Below are 18,143 nucleotides of genomic sequence, written 5' to 3'. Positions count from 1 at the left end.
GCAAGGACAGCGTGGTGGAAGCCAGCCAAAAGGGATAAAACACACCACAATCATATTCCCTCATTGTATAGTATTGAGCAATACTTTACTACTACAATACAGTACCTACTACCACATACCATCACTTCCATGTTGTGCTACGATGACTACCACTGCTACAAAGTACATAACTATTAACAAGATAAGTAACACCAACTTTTTGATCAAAAGACAAATCCTCTCACAGGAGGTTGGTGGCACCTTATTCGGAGAGGACGGGCTCGTGGTAATGGCATTTGCTCCGTTCAGCCAATATAATGAGCCGTCCTCTCCTCAGCGGCCTCCATTGAATCCTATGTGTACCACCTCTCCACCCTAGGCTGATTAAACACTAGGTGGGTATTGTCTGTCATCACCAGTCTCTCTCTCCATCTTCTTCCCATTATCTCTTTCTCCTCTTTATTTCCCTTTCGTTGTCTCTCCACCCCTATCACGGCCTCTCGCTTCCCCTGATCGATCAGAAACCCAGCCCTTTCTGCATGGGACCCGTTCTGCCGCACTGTGCAATAATGATCTCCTGTGTGAGAAATGACCCTGACTCGCTTGAGTAGGCACAATGCTGGTCTTCCACCTGCAATACCCCATACTGCATCGTCTGCAGTCGCTTCACAGGAAAGATATTTTTACATTACACATCTGGATTTACAAAAAATAAATCCCTCTACTCTATAAGGTTATTATGTATTTTTCACCAATTAAAGATATCTGTATTTAAGAAACCCTATGGAAACGTTGCTGGACAAGTTTCAGCCCATATTACTGATCTTGTGAGAAATGTGGGATACAGGTCTAAATCTAATCTGAATCTATACAGTAATGTGATGGACTACAGTATTTGTGCTGTATTTCCTAATAACACAGTGATCTACATGATTTCATGAGCAGCTGTTTCCTATAACATTAAACAACTAGCTACAATAATCCACTCTAAAGCATTATGTACTCACGACTCTCTTGTTCTTCATCCATGTTTTATTATACGACTACCAATAACTTTTAAAATTCCCCTGACCCACATATGAATCCATTGTCACGATTCAATTTGACCAGATGAAATGACTAAATGAAAACCCCACGACTAGGTTAATAAAGATATTGATTACTTGGTTAATGCCAGAATGATTCTGGGAAAGCCTCTGCAGTCTGCATGACCACATTTGAATCGTGATCTGAGAAAGGTCGTATTACTAACACGAGACACAGATTGATGGACACATTTGATTGTTAGCCATACTGCATCTCGAATAGTGTCATGGTCATGAACAAATGAATATTAACTGAATGAATCTGCCACATTCCTAGAGACAGATAAATATGGAGACAGTTATGGGCAATGAGGCGACTTCTTGTAGCCATGAGTAACTGTAGCACTGTGATTTACTGAAGATGCTGTAACACTTCAGCTGTAGTGCTGTGGCATAATTACCGTATGACCGAAGGGTTGTGGATGAAGATCGTCGTGAAGATAAAAGTAACTTTTAAGTAATCAATATCAATGTAGTACTAAAATAACATTAATATACACCAAATAAAAATAAGAACATGAGATGTAAGCTAGCTATCTACTGGGTCAGTTCCAATACATGTGTAGGGATACAGGAGAGGTAGATACAGTGCCTTCAGAAAATATTCATACCCCTTGACCTTTTCCAAATGTTGTTGTGTTACAGCCTTAATTCAACATTTATTATATTGATTTCTCACCCATCTACACACAATAACCCATAATGACAAAGTGAAGACATGTTTAGCAGATTTATTGAAAATGAAATACATAAATCTAATTTCCATAAGTATTCACACCCCTGGGTCAATATGTTAGAATCACCTTTGGCAGAGCTTTGCACATCTGGATTGTACAATATTTGCCAATTAATATGTTCAAATATTGGCCTGTTGGAAACTATAACCCCCTACTGCCATCGCACAGTTCAAGCTAGAAAAATGTATCTCTAGAGAAAGTGTGCAATATGCACATTGAGCTCACAGGAAAAAAATAAAAAATAAAATGGAATTGAAATAATTGAACCGACGCTGGTTAATCGCTCAGCACTACTTTTTAGCCACACTGAATCCTTCCTCAGGTCAAGCAGTTCTCAGCTGTCTGGTCTGCCCGAAAATACAAAAGATCTGATTGGCTGCTCAGGAGATTGTGCTTATGAATACACAAATGTAATTGTCTCTGCCTTTTGGAGCAGCCTTTGGAGAAGAGTCTGAATGTGTATTAGTCATAGACAGTCGCTGTTTGAATGGACAGCTAAAGATGCATTTGCAGGCTTTGAGACGGAAAGTTGTTGGGTTTTGATTCTGACCAGTGCTTTGCCTTAATCTGTCAAGTTTGAAAAAAGCATTGCTTAAAGCATTTAGATAGGCATTGGGTCAATGTTAACCTCACCTACTTCACTCTAAAATATCTGATGCGACGAGACTAATTAATTTCAGCGACTTGGTTAGACTAATAGAATTTCAAGGTTTAAAATAAATGCTCCCAAAACCATACCTGTGCTCATAGCCGCAGGAAGTAGGGATGCTGAGGGCGCTGCAGCACCCCGTAACATCTTTATTATTATATATTTATTTTTTTACAAAACTAGTGCACTTGGCCTTTAATAGTTGTCGTGGAAGGATCAGAATTTGTTGGTAACATTTGTAAGATGTTTTAATATTCATCAAATGTGTGTAAGTTACTTCTCATAAGAATGTATTTTGTTGTACTATAGTGGTGGCCATTGGCAGTTATCTGTTCTATGTCAGGACTAAGTTGCATGGGCCACAGAGAGGGGAGAGGTCAAAGTGTCATCATGTGTAAACTTATCTTTTACTCCCTACCTTTTCTAGTGGGGAAAGAAGGGTTGCAGTGTCTGGAATCATTCTATGCTCCCTCTTATGTTGTTTCTATCTTAACCTATAGCCTCACCCCCTCTCCGTGAGTTTGTCCAGGAGTTTGTATTTTGAGTGGATTGTATCTAAATGACAATTTGATATATGCCTGTTGATATGGAGGATTTGGTTTATGGTTCTGGGGTTTGGGAAAGGAGACAAAGCTGAACGATGAATTATGTCTATGCTGTCTGACTATGTGTGTCTTTGCTATTCAAAGGAACTCAGTTGCATTGTAAGGTGGCTCTCGGAGAATTCACTGGGGTGACACTGAATTTATCTGAGAGTCACAGGATTTTGATAGAGCTCATATAATTAAAGATGGACTTTTATAACTAACTCTGATGTGTGTGTGTGGTTTGCTCCCATGATTAGGTAAATAGAGGAAATTTCCACAACATAGTCTTGTATTAGCAGACCGATATAAGATTTGTCCTTTAGATTACGTTTCCTATCCCCAACATTACTTATTTATGTGTTTGTATTGGTTTATGTGTCACCTGCCATGATTTCAATGTGGTTCAATATATTCATTCATTTTCATTCAAAAAAGGGGCCACACTTTGCATTTCCACTGCCTTGATATATAACTATGGTGAGGGGGAAGCTGCTTTACTTTTTGCCGCTACTGCTTTGTGTTTGTGCTGAGTGCAGCTAAATAAAGACCACTGTGGTACATAAACACAATGCAGACTTCTTTTTCCCGTGAGCTGATATTTTTAGGACAGTGAGCGGTTGTGTCTTCGACGCTAACGCGCCAGTTCTACATATTTATAGTAATGATGTTGCACAATATTACCTACATTTGATCTAATGAAACATTAACACTTCCAAACTCCCTCTTTGAATTAGTCAAACCTGGTTAGTCAGTGCCAACTTCCCCTATGAGGCATTAACTATTCCCAAATGCCAACACTTTATTGTTCCAACACTTTTGCTTCATGAAATAATTACTGTACCTCTTAGGACATCACCACCATCTAACCCTCCATGTCGAATAACACTATAGAAAAATGGGTCTGTTTTTCGTGGTTCGGGGTGGGCCCTTTAGGTTCCAGTAAAAATGGGAAATCTTAATGCTACAGCATGCAATTACATTCTAGATGATTCTGTGCTTTTATTTATTTAACCTTTTTTTTAACCAGGTAGGCTAGTTGAGAACAAGTTCTCATTTACAACTGTGACCTGGCCAAGATAAAGCAAAGCAGTGCGACACAAACAACAACACAGAGTTACAGGTGGTAAGGCAATACATAGGCCATAGTAGTAAGGAATTACAATTTAGCAAAATTAACACTGGGGTGATAGATGTGCAGATTATAATGTGCAAGTAGAAATACTGGTGTGCAAAAGAGCAGAAAAGTAAATAAAAACAATATGGTAGGTAGATTGGATGGGCTATATACAAATGGGCTATGTACAGCTGCAGCGATTGGTTAGCTGCTCGGATAGCTGATGTTTAAAGTTAGTGAGGGAAATATAAGTCTCCAGCTTCAGCGATTTTTGCAATTCGTTCCAGTCATTGGCAGCAGAGAACTGGAAGGGAAGGCGGCCAAAGGAGGTGTTGGCTTTGGGGATGACCAGTGAGATATACCTTCTGGAGCGCGTGCCACGGGTGGGTGTTGTTATCGTGACCAGTGAGCTGAGATAAGGTGGAGCTTTACCTAGCAAAGACTTATAGATGACCTGGAGCCAGTGGGTCTGGTGACGAATATGTAGCAAGGGCCGGCCGATTCGAGCCTACAGGTCGCAGTGGTGGGTGGTATATGGGGCTTTGGTGACAAAACGGATGGCACTGTGACAGACTGCATCCAGTTTACTGAGTAGAGCGTTGTAGGCTATTTTGTAAATGACATCGTCGATGACCGTTAGGATAGTCAGTCAAGGAGGCTTTGTTGCGGAATAGAAGGCCGATTCTAGATTTTATTTTGGATTGGAGATGTTTAATATGAGTCTGAAAGGAGAGTTTACAGTCTAGCCAGACACCTAGGTATTTGTAGTTGTCCACATATTCTAAGTCAGAACCGTCCAGAGTAGTGATGCTAGTTGGGCGGGCGGGTGCGGGCAGTGAACGGTTGAAAAGCATGCATTTAGTTTTACTAGCGTTTAAGAGCAGTTGGAGGCCACGGAAGGAGAGTTGTATGGCATTGAGTGCGTTTGAAGGTTTGTTAGCACAGTGTCCAAAGAAGGGCCAGATGTATACAGATTGGTGTCTGCCTAGAGGTGGATCAGGGAATCACCCGAAGCAAGAGCGAGATCGTTGATATATACGGAGAAAAGAGTCGTCCCGAGAATTTAACCTTGTGGTACCCCCATAGAGACTGCCAGAGGTCCGGACAACAGGGCCTCCGATTTGACACACTGAACTCTGTCTGAGAAGTAGTTGGTGAACCAGGCGAGGCAGTCATTTGAGAAACCAAGGCTGTTGAGTCTGCTGATAAGAATGCAGTGAATGACAGAGTCGAAAGCCTTGGCCAGGTCAATGAAGACGGCTGCCCAGTACAATCTTTTATCGATGGTGGTTATGATATTGTTTAGTACCTTGAGCGTGGCTGAGGTGCACCCGTGACCAGCTCAGAAATCGGATTGCACAGCGGAGAAGGTACGGTGGGATTCGAAATGGTCAGTGATCTGTTTGTTAACTTAGCTTTCGAAGACTTTAGAAAAGCAGGGCAGGATGGATATAGGTCTATATCAGTTTGGGTCTAGAATGTCACCCCCTTTGAAGAGGGGGATGACCGTGGCAGCTTTCCAATCTTTGGGTATCTCGGACAATACGAAAGAGAAGTTGAACAGACTGGTAATAGGGGTTGCAACAATGGCAGCGAATCATTTTTCAAAGGGAGGGTCCAGATTGTCTAGCCCAGCTGATTTGTACGGGTACAGGTTTTGCAGCTCTTTCAGAACATCAGCTATCTGGATTTGGGTGAAGGAGAAGCTGGGGAGGCTTTGGCAAATAGCTGTGTAGGGGAGGAGCTGTTGGCCAGGGTTGAGGTAGCCAGGAGGAAAGCATGGCCAGCCGTAGAGAAATGCTTCTTGAAATTCTCGATTATCGTGGATTTATCAGTGGCGACAGTGTTACCTAGCCTCAGTGCAGTGGGCAGCTGTGAGGAGGTGCTCTTGTTCTCCATGGACTTTACAGTGTCCCAAAACTTTTTGGAGTTAGAGCTACAGGATGCACATTTCTGTTTGAAAAGGCTAGCCTTTGCTTTTTTGATTGACTGTGTGTATTGGTTCCTGACTTCCCTGAACAGTTGCATATTGCGGGGACTATTTGACGCTATTGCAGTCTGCCACAGGATGTTTTTGTGCTGGTCGAGGGCAGTCAGGTCTGGAGTGAGCCAAGGGCTCTGTTCTTTTTTTTAAATGGGCATGCGTATTTAAGATGGTGAGGAAATTACTTTTAAAGAACGACCAGGCATCCTCGACTGACGGGATGAGGTCAATGTCCTTCCAGGATACCCGGACCAGGTCGATTAGAAAGGCCTGCTCGCAGAAGTGTTTTAGGGAGTGTTTGACATTGATGAGGGGTGGTCTTTTGACCACGGATCCATATCAGATGCAGGCAATGAGGCAGTGATCGCTGAGATCCTGATTGAAAACAGCAGAGGTGTATTTGGAGGGCAAGTTGGCCAGGATGATATCTATGAGGGTGACCATGTTTACGGATTTTGGGTTGTACCTGGTGGGTTCCTTGATAATTTGTGTGAGATTGAGGGCATCTAGCTTAGATTGTAGGACTGCCGGGGTGTTAAGCATATCCCAGTTTAGGTCACCTAACAGAACAAACTCTGAAGATAGATGAGGGGCAGGCAATCAATTCACATTCATCTTTCAACTTTGTGGCAACAGTTTGGGGAAGGCCCCTTCCTGTTTCAGCATGACAATGCCCCTGTGCACAAAGCGAAGTCCATACAGAAATGGTTTGTCGAGATCGATGTGAAAGAACTTGACTGGCCTGCACAGACCCCATCAAACTTTGGAACGCCGACTGCGAGCCAGTCCTAATCGCCCAACATCAGTGCCCAACCTCACGAATGCTTGTGTGGCTGAATTGAAGCAAGTCCCCGCAGCAATGTTCCAACAACTAGTGGAAAGCCTTTCCAAAAGAGTGGAGGCTGTTATAGCAGCAAAGGGGGGACCAACTCCATATTAATACCCATGATTTTGGAATGAGATGTTCAACGACTATACTTTTGGTCATGTAGTGTATGTTTGGAGGCTGAGGGACATTATGCTATTTTCCTTCAGTTTAGAAACGTTTAAGTCAGGGCTGCCCAACCCTCTTCCTAGAGATCTACTGTCTTGTTAGGTTTTCAGTCCAACCCTAATTTAGCTTATCTGATTCACCTAGTTAAGGTCTTGTTGAGCTGCTAATTAGTAGAATCAGGTGTGTTAAATTAGGGTTGGACTGAAAACCCACAGGACTGTGGATCTCCAGAAAGAGGGTTGGGCAGGCCTGGTTTAAGTCATACGTGTGCAAAGAAATACTTAAAGTAAAAATACGTAAAGGGTATTGTATTGAGTAGATGTAATGGAGCAAATGTCATTTTGGACCCAAAGAATTTAAGGTGGGCTTGATCCCAACCTGATGTTCTGATTTCTTGTTACAGATAGTGTTCCGGAAGATCAGTGATGTGAAACGTGAGGAAGAGGAGATGCTCAAGAGGAATAATGAGGCCCCTCTGAACCTTCCTCCGGACCACCCCGTCCGTCGCCTCTTTCAGCGCTTCCGGCAGCAGAGGGAGGCGCGACTGGCAGCAGAACGTGCTAGTCAGGGGGAGCCACCAGACGTGGAGAAGGGCACCATCCACCTGGAGCAAACCAAGATCCACGAGGTCCTCGCCTCCACCAGCATCATCATGGTGACAGAGAGCCCTGCCACTCCCACAGCCTCGTCCACATTGTCATCTTTGTCCTCCAGGCCCTCTAGCCGAGTCATGCTTCATGCCCCTGCCATCCAAAATGGCAACCTCGTAGGCTGCAAGTCCGCAGAGCCTGCGCCAAAGACCAAAAAGGGCTGGGGTCGTTTCAAGGAATCCGTTGTGAAAGCAGAGTCATGGAGCAGCGTTTCTAAGGCCGAGTCCATGGAGACCTTGCCGGACAGGACTAAGTCCCATAACGAGATGTCTCTCAAGAAGACGGACTCTTGTGACAGCGGTATTACCAAGAGCGACCTGCGCTTAGATAACGTGGGTGACGCCCGCACTCCGCAGGATCGGTGCCCTGTGCAGTCAGAAGGGAAGCTGGTTGTCTGTCCTATACCCGTACAGACCATGCACGCCTCTTTCCTGGAGCTGAAGCAGGAACTTAGGGGAGACATTGGGTCTCTTAATGGCCGCATGGCGGTGGTGGAGGCACAGCTGGCCGAGATGCTTCAACTGCTAAAATCGAAAAAGACCTCTAGTTCGAGAAAGGCCTCTCGCTCATCCAGTTTCTTTGAGATGTCACGACCGGTTTCCCCCGATTCCGATAAGGACAACAGCTTCTCACAATCTTGACACTGCATGTTTTAGCAGGCTATGCAATGTTTCCCAACTCTAGTCCCTGATTACCCCCAACAGTACACATTTGTTTTTGTAGCCCCGGACAAGCACACCTGATTCAACTTGTTAATTATCAAGCCCTCAATGAGTTGAATCAGGTGAGTTTGTCTGGCGCTACACCAAAAATGTGTGCTGTTGGCGGTACTCAAACTGGAGTTGTGAAACATTGGTCTATGGGACATGAAGTGAATACATCCTAGAGTTCATCCAGGAGCTGGCTGAGGTGTCGCAAAAATCTGAGAGAGGTTTTGTGAAGACTTGGGCAATAAGATGTTCCCAAATTAGTACAGATGAGTAATGAGGGATTTTCTTACCCTTTTATTATTATTATTATTAGATATAGGGGTAATCTGGATAAAAAGATGCACATCTGGATTATCTCTGCACCTTGAGGCACATACTGTATGATATTCCATGGATCTACTTTTGTAGGGGTTTAAACTGTAAACAGCATAAATAACGCATTTGTTGTCGAATTTCTTTTCAATTGGACTCATTTTAGTTTTAACTTGGTCACACATTTCTCATGGTAAAACTAAAACCTTAAGGAGGTTTTCATAAAATATGTGCACTCAATTGAAATTAGCAATAATATTTTATTGCATTTATATAGTTTTTCACCAGGTCTCAAAGCACTTCACTTTGCAGGGGGTGATGTGGTCCTGATAACATGAACACTGTGGAGCAACAGCGAAGATGCACATATCTAAAATGGCATTGTCCATGAATGGATTTGCTTTCGTTATAGTGTGTCAAAGATTAATGCATTACTGGGATAAAGTACAATCTTGTAAATAATGATAGATTGTTATGTTGGATATCCATCACTTCCCAATGGCAGCAGGTACATGTACAGTACATGAGCATAGTTGCACAGTATGAAAGTGTACTATGTGTGGTATAATTTCAGTGGGAAAGCTGGATATTTAGAATTTTTGTGTGTGTTAAATGTCCTCGCACAATAACATGTTTGGTCATTATAATACGATATGTTGCAAAATTTAAGTTACACCAAAAATACATGTTTGAGCCATTTCTAAAATAGCCGTTTTCACCCCATCCAAACGTTATGTTATTTGGTTTTGTCCAGTCAACAACCAAACAAATGTTGCTATGCTAGCTCAAAGCACGCATTGGCACAACTGTAAACCTGTTTAGTAATGCAAATTTACAGAAAAATACCTTGAAAGCAGCGTGGCTTGTTATTTACGCCATTGCTCTCTCTTTGTATTAAAATGAGGGGAAAAATCATGATTGTGAACTTTCAATGTATGGTGGAAACCATGGCACCTTTTCAACCAACGTCCATCCTGAATTGTCATGGGAAGAAGTCAATCTCGACTATGAAACCTTTGTGCATTTCTGGTCATCACTGTTGATATAATATGCAAAGTGTTGCCATGTATATTGTGTCTCCAGCATTTGTGTTGCAATGTTAAAGGAGTAAAATGAGATACTTGCACAGACAGGTCCAGAATTATTGGTACCCTTGATAAATATGAGGAAAAATAAATAATACATACTGAGATATATTGTATGCCAAACAAAATTTGGGGAAATTATATATGTTATACTAATACAATTGCTCAGAGAAAGAGATTTTGTTTGACAAGTAATAATTGTTTTCTCTAAAAAAAAGATAGGGGTCAAAATGATTGGCACCCCTGTTTTTAATACTCTGCCCCCCTTGCGAGGATAATGGCACGGAGCCTTTTGTGAATTTTTTTATGAGATTGGAGAACATATTGGGAGGGATCGTAGACCATTCCTCCATACGGAATCTTTCCAGATCCTTGATATCCTTTGTCTGCGCTTATGGACTGCCGGCTTCAATTCAAACTACAGGTTTTTATTGGGGTTCAAGTCCATAGTCAGATGGCAAAATATTGATTTTGTGGTCACTTAACCATTTCCTTTGTGTATTTTGATATGCGCTTGGGGTTGTTGTCTTGTTGGAAGAGCAACTTGCGGCCAAGTTTCATCCTCTTGGCAACCTGGTTTTTGGGATAAAATACCCTAGTACTTGGTAAAGTTCATGATGCCGTTGACATTAACAAGGGCCCCAGGACCAGTAGAAGCAAAATAGCTCATAAGATCAAAAGATCCACCACCATAAAGTAGGTATGAGGTTATTTTCTGCATATGCTTTCTTCTTTTGATGCCAAACCCACCACACTCATGTGCATGACCAAAGAGCTCTACTTATGTCATCTGACCATGCTCAGGTTCCAATCCAAGTGCCAATGCAAACTCCCAAGCGGTTCCCTTCTGGGTTGCTCTCAATTATGTTTTTCTGGCAACCCTTCCAAAAAGCCTATTGGCATGGTGTCTAATTATACATTTAAAGTCTTACTTGGTGACCCGAAGATGTTCTGTAATTCTCCAAATTTGGCTCTTTAGATGTTTCTTTACATCCCAAACCATCTTCCTTACTGTGTGTGGGGACAAGATACACATACGTCAATATCAGGCAGGTTTACCACTGTTCCAGAAGTTTTAAACCTCCTAAATGTTGGCATAATAGTGGTAAATGGTCATTTTTATGTACCCGTTGCCTGATTTATGAAGGTCAACAACCATCTCTTTTCATTGTGAGTTCTTCGCCTTTTCTCATGGTGATGGTAGATAAATTTACATGTGTGTTACCGAATTTCTTTACGGCAGTAAAACAGGGAGCCATGGAAGACCACAATACAGTTATTTAAGGTGAGATTCATTTTAAAAAGTAGAATGTTAATGCAGATTGTTTTCATAAGAATCTTTAGGGGTGCCATTGAACATTTTGAGATATATTTTTTTCTCTGAGCAATTGTATTAGTATAGAATAATGTAGACATTTGAGCATACAATATAGCTCAGGATTTGTACATACAGTGCGTTTGACGTTTTCCACATTTCATTACATTATTACAACCTTATTTTAAAATGGATTAAATTGTTTTTCCCCCTCATCAATCAACACACGATACCCTATAATGACAAAGCAGAAACAGGTTTTTAGAAATGTTTGGAAATGTATAAACAACAACGGAAATTTCACATTTACATAAGTATTCAGACCCTTTACGCAGTACTTTGTTGAAGCACCTTTTGCAGCAATTACAGCCTTGAGTCTTCTTCGGTATAATGCTACAAGCTTGGCACACCTTTATTTAGGGAGTTTCTCCCATTTTTCTCTGCAGATTCTCTCAAGCTCTGTCAGGTTGGATGGGGAGCACCGCTGCACAGCTATTTTCAGGTCTCTCCCGAGATGTTAGATTGGGTTTAAGTCTGGGCTCAGGCTGGGCATTCAGAGACTTGTCACAAAGCCATTCCTGCATTGTCTTGGCTGTGTGCGTAAGGTTGTTGTCCTGTTGAAAGGTGAACCTTCGCCCCAGTCTGAGGTCCTGAGTGCTCTGGAGCAGGTTTTCATTAAGGATCTCTGTACTTTGCTCCGTCCATCTTTGCCTCGATCCTGACTAGACTCCCAGTCCCTGCCGCTGAAAAACATCCCCACAACATGATGCCACCACCCTGCTTCACCATAGGGATGGTGCCAGATTTCCTCCAGACGTGACACTTGGGCATTCGGCCAAAGAGTTCAAGCTTGGTTTCATCAGACCAGAGAATCTTGTTTCTCATGATCTGAGAGTTTTACTTTTACTTTTAAATTTCTCATGGCTTGATTTTTGCTCTGACATGCACTGTCAACTGTGGGACCTTTATATATAAACAGAAGTGTGCCTTTTCAAATCATGTCCAATCAAGTTGTAGAAACATCAAGGATGATCAACGGAAACAGGATGCAACTGAGCTCAATTGAGTCTAATAGCAAAAGGTCTGAATACTTAAATAAAATAAAAACATACCTTATTTACACAAGATATTTTCCAAGATTTCAAAAAAGAACTTTTCGCTTTGTAATTATGGGGTATTTAATCCATTGTATAATAAGGCTGTAACGTAACAACATGTGGAAAAAGTCAAGGAGTCTGAATCGTTTCCGAATGCACTGTATACAGTCTTTTTTGCTTATCTTTATCAAGGGTGCTAATAATTTTGCATATAATGTATAAGGAATATAAATCAGGAAATACTCAGTTGCACTTTTGCCATTTAAAGAAACATTGTAGTCAATGCACGAGAACTGCACCTGAATTTGTATTTTCCTTGAGCAAATATAAAAAGACATTGAAAATGAATCAGTATCTCCCAGTGCTGGCCCTTGACACTCCCTTTCTACACATTTGATATTCATGGAATAACACCAATAATTAAAATTAGAAAACAAATTGGATTCAACTCATTTAACCCTGGTTTTGAATCTTCGGTGTCTTTCCTGCAGCCTTGTTCGTTGTGCACATGATTGCAACACAATGTTTGTACTTGACCTTAAAACTGTAATAACAATGTATGCACTGTTCTAAAATGTCAGATTTGGAGGAATACTAATAATGAATAGTAAGGAAAGTTCACACCCCTTGCCTTTTTACATATGTTGTTGTGTTACAGCATGAATTTAAAATGTATTATATTTAGATTTTTTTTGTCACAAAAATTATGGAATTATGTTTTTAGACATGTTTACAAAAATGAAAAGCTTAAATGTCTTGAGTCAATAAGTATTCAACCCCTTTGTTATGGCAAGCTTTAAAAAGTTCAGGAGTAAAAATGTGCTTAAGTCACTGTGTTCAATAATAGTTTTTAAACATTATTTTAGAAGGACTACCTCTGTACCCCACACATACAATTATCTGTAAGATCCCTCAGTTGAAGCTGTGAATTTCAACCACAAAGAAGAGGGAGGTTTTGCAATGCCTCGCAAAGGGGACCTATTGGTAGATGGGTAAAAAAAAAACACACACACAAAACAGACAATGAATATCCCTTTGAGCATGGTCAAGTTATTAATTACATTTTGTATGTTGTATCAATACACCCAGTCGCTACAAAGATACAGGCGTCCTTCCTAACTCAGTTGCCGGAGAGGAAGGAAACCACTCAGGGATTTCACCATGACGCCAATGGTGACTTGAAAACAGTTAGAGTTTAATGGCTGTGATAGGAGAAAACAACGGAGGATGGATCAACAACATTGTTAATTAGGTTATTACCGTGGAATAATTACAGAGTCAAGAGAAAAGCCTGCACAGAAGAAAAACAACATTCCAAAACATGCAGTTAAGTAAATATTGCAAAAGTAATACTGCAAAAAATGTGGCAAATTTTGTCCTGAATACAAAGTGTTACTGAGTAGCACATATTTTCAAACATAGTGGTGGCTGCATCGTGTTATGGGTATGCATCTAATCGTTAAGGACTGGGGAATTTTTCAGAACAAGAAATACATGGAAGGAGCTAAGCACAGGCAGAATCCTAGAGGAAAACCTGTTTCAGTCTGCTTTCCAGCAGACACGGGGAGATGAATTTACCTTTCAGCAGGACAATAACCTAATCCACAAGGCCAAATCTACAGTGGAGTTGCTTACCAAGAAGACAGTGAATGTTCCTGAGTGGCCAATTTACAGTTTTGACTTAAATCTGCTTTAAAAATCTATGGCAAGACCTGAACATGGTTGTCTAGCAATAATCAACAACCAATTTAACAGAACATGAACATTTTTGAAAATAATACATGGGAAATTGCACAATCCAGGTGTGAACAGCACTGAGAGACATATATACTCACTGCTGTAATCGCTGCCAAAATTGTGATTCTAACATCAAATCAAATTGTATGTGTAATACAACAGGTGTAGACCTTACAGTGAAATGCTTATTACAAGCCCTTAACCAACAATGCAGTTATGTATAAAATAAATAAGTACATTTTTATAACAAATAATTAAAGAGCAGCAGTAAAATAACAGTAGTGAAGCTATATTCAGGGTGTACCAGTACAGAGACAATGTGCGGGGGCACAGGTTAGTCGAGGTAATATGTACATGTAGGTAGAGTTAGTGACTATGTATAGATTATAAACAGAGTAGCAACAGCGTAACGGGGGGCAATGCAAATAGTCTGTTCAGGAGTCTTATGGCTTGGGGGTAGAAGCCGTTAAGAAGCCATTTGGACCTAGACTTGGCGCTCCGGAACCGCTTGCTGTGCGGTAGCAGAGAGAACAGTCTATGACTAGGGTGGCTGGAGTCTGTAACAATTTTTAGGGCCTTCCTCTGACACCGCCTGCTGTAGAGGTCCTGAATAGTAGGAAGCTTGGCCCCAGTGATGTACTGGGCCGTACGCACTACCCTCTGTAGTGCCTTGTGGTCGGAGGCCGAGCAGTTGCCATACCAGACAGTGATGCAACCAGTCAGTATGCTCTCGATGGTGCAGCTGTAGAACTTTTTGAGGATCTGAGGACCCATGCCAAATCTTTTCAGTCTCCTGAGGGAGTATATGCCTTGTTGTGTCCTCTTCACGACTGTCTTGGTGTGTTTGATAGTTGGTGATGTGGACACCAAGGAACTTGAAGCTCTCAACATGTATTGACTCAAGTGGTTGAATACTTATCAAATCAAGATATGGGTTTCATCTTTATTCACAAATGTTAGAATTTGTCTTATACTTAAGAGCATTTTGTGTATATTGTTGACAAAAAATGACAATGAAATCCATTTTAATTCCACTTTAACAAAATGTGGAAAAAGTATAGGTGTATGAATACTTTCTAAAAGGCACTGTACATGTTATTCTATTCACATACTGTCACAAAGATGAGTATTTGTAAAAAAAAAAGTGTATAATGTTCATATTAAATTATTTTGTACTTTGGATTCATTTTTGAATTTGGTCAGACTTATAAAAACATTCAAGCACAAGTGGAAAAGGATTTCCCTTTACAATAACTTCCCTAGATAACCTTGTAAACACTAGATTATCATTTGTTTCAAGTCTCATACGTTACTGTGAGCACCAAGGAGGTTTGCTACTGAAAAGAGCTCTTGTAAAGCTCTTATTTGGCCTATAATCACCACACTCAACAGTTTCCCGTGTGAATCAAGTATGATCCACCACCCAAAGGACATCCAGCCAACTTGACAACTGTGGGAAGCATTGGATTCAACATGTGCCAGCATCCCTGTGGAACACTTGACACCTTGTAGGTCCATGCCCTGACGAATTGAGGGCAAAAGGGGGTACAACTCAATATTTAGAAGGTGTTCCTGTTTTGAAAGATCCACAGTCAGTGCGATGTGTGCAAGCCTTTAGTTGAAAAGCAACACAGCAAAGATTGTGGTTTGTGAATCTGCTAATGTGGACTGAACCAACTATGAATACCAGGAACGCCAGATCCCACAGCACACTCAGTATGGCGCAAGTGGGGCTTTGAGTCCCCTTGAACCATGGTCATTGTTTTCTCTGATAGCCTCTCTAATCTGATTAGATCTGTAGAGTTACTCGGGTATTTGGGCACTCTACATCAGATACTTGATTAATCTCAGACATTCAACTACAACAGCAGAGCATAAGTAGCAAACCTACACCACACAATGCATTCAGAAAGTATTCAGACCCCTGGACTTTCCCACATTTTGTTACGTTACAGCCTTAAGCTAAAAAAAATATATTTTTCTTTAAATGTATTCAATCAATCTACACACAATACACCATAATGGCAAAGCAAAAACAGTTTAGACATTTTGGAAATATCACATTTACATAAGTATTCAGACCCTTTACTCAGTACTAGGTTGAAGCATCTTTGGCAGGGATTACAGCCTTGAGTGTTCTTGGGTATGACTCTACAACCTTGGCACACCTATATTTGGGGAGTTTCTCCCATTCTTCTCTGCAGATCCTCTCAAGCTCTGTCAGGTTGGATGGGGAGTGTCGCTGCACAGCAATTTTCAGGTCTCTCCAGAGACGTTTGATCGGGTTCAAGTCCGAGCTCTGGCTGGGCCCCTCAAGGACATTTAGAGACTTGTCCCGAAGCCCCTCCAGCATTGTATTGGCTGTGTGCTTAGGGTAGGGTGTCCTGTTGGAAGGTGAACCACCGCCCCAGTTTGAGGTCTGAGCGCTCTGAAGCAGGGTTTCATCGAGGATCTCTCAGTACCTTGCTCTGTTCATCTTGACAAGTCTCCCAGTTCCTGCTGCTGAAAAACATCCCCACAGCATGATGCTGCCACCACCACCACCATTCTTCACAATAGGGATGGTGCCAGGTTTCCTCCAGACGTGACGCTTGGCATTCAGGCCAAAGAGTTCAAGCTTGGTTTCATCAGACCAGAGCATCTTGTTTCTCATTTCTGAGAGTCCTTTAGGTGCCCTTTGGAAAACTCCCAAGCGGGTGGTCATGTGCCTTTTACTGAGGAGTGGCTTCCGTCTGGCCACTCTACCATAAAGGCCTGATTGGAGTGCGGCAGAGATGGTTTTCCTTCTGGAAGGTTCCCTCATCTCCACAGAGGAACTCTGGAGCTCCGTCAGAGTGATCATCGGGTTCTTGGTCACCTCCCTGACCAACGCCCTTCTCCCCCGATTACTCAGTTTGGCCAGGCAGCCAGCTCTAGGAAGTGTCTTGGTGGTTCCAAACTTCTTCCATTTAAGAATGATGGAGGCCACTGTGTTTTTGGGGACCTTCAATGCTGCAGACATTTTTTGGTACTCTTCCCCAGATCTGTGCCTCGACACAATCCTGTCGCGGAGCTCTACGGACAATTCCTTCGACCTCATGGCTTGGTTTTTGCTCTGATATGCACTGTTAACTGTGGGACATTATATAGACAGGTGTGTACCTTTCCAAACCATGTCCAATCAATTGAATTTACCACAGGTGGACTCCAATCAAGTTGACATCCCAAGGATGATTAATGGAAAGAAAATGTACCTGAGCTCAATTTTGAATCTCATAGCAAAGGATCTGAATACTTATATGTTTTTTTATTTAGACATTTTAGAATAAGGCTGTAACATAAAATGTGGAAAGTTAAGGGGTCTGAATACTTTCCCGAATGAACTGTATAAAGGCTTCACACTATACTTAACCAGGTGTGAAGAGTATAATGATGAGAATGTATGGTTCTCAAGCAACCAAGCAGTCAAGGTTCCATTAGAAATCAGGGTAATTACTCTGGATAATTGAGGGGAAATGATTCAATAACATATTACTACAAATCATTATAAAATTACATTAATTGTAATATTAAGACCAATTGAAATTCATACCCTAACACACTAAACTGCAGTGAGTAATAGGAGCCATTAGCCTGGCATATTTGATATTCTGCAGATTTACAACAGGGAATCACACAGCATCCTTCTGGAAATCCCAGCTCTCCCTCCCTCTCATTTGATGATCTGCAATGCAGTGCCAGGCCTTCTACCCTCCTCCTCCCCCTTTTTCTTCTTCAGCAATCTTTGCAGTGTCCAAACAGGGGGGCTATCCTGAGCTGTGCAGACTGGAAACTAAGCATACCATTACAGTCCTGCTCCTCCCACTCCTGCCTGGGGTGAGGACACATTTCCTGCATCTCATGAAGTAATGGCTGAAGCCACAGCTCCATCTAGAGAGCACTATGTAGCCACTACAATTAAAGCTGCTTCTATTACAAAATGCACAAGGTGTACTAACCACAGGTTTCATAGCTGATAGTGAGTGTATGATTGGAAAAGGATACATTTCTGAGCATGGTGGGTTCTAAATATGCTGGGTCTGTTTAAGTTGTGTCGCTTTTGAGCCAGTAGAGCACATTTTAGTCAAAT

General features: G+C 41.6%; 1 protein-coding gene across 1 annotated transcript in view; it reads left to right on the top strand.

Annotated features, from left to right (window-relative positions):
* The window catches only part of kcnh1b (potassium voltage-gated channel, subfamily H (eag-related), member 1b), a 62,308-nt gene extending 47,091 nt beyond the window's left edge, over window positions 1-15,217 (top strand). Inside the window, exon 12 of the mRNA XM_035778886.2 lies at window positions 7,533-15,217. Coding sequence (XP_035634779.1) covers window positions 7,533-8,420 — 888 coding nt within the window. The 3' untranslated portion in view covers window positions 8,421-15,217. The remainder of the gene's footprint in view (window positions 1-7,532) is intronic.
* The last annotated feature ends 2,926 nt before the right edge of the window (window positions 15,218-18,143 follow it).

The sequence above is a fragment of the Oncorhynchus keta genome, chromosome 10, assembly GCF_023373465.1.
Source record: "Oncorhynchus keta strain PuntledgeMale-10-30-2019 chromosome 10, Oket_V2, whole genome shotgun sequence".
NCBI lineage: Eukaryota > Metazoa > Chordata > Actinopteri > Salmoniformes > Salmonidae > Oncorhynchus > Oncorhynchus keta.
The sequence above is the reverse complement of the archived record's forward strand: the minus strand, read 5'-3'. Positions and strand labels throughout refer to the sequence as shown.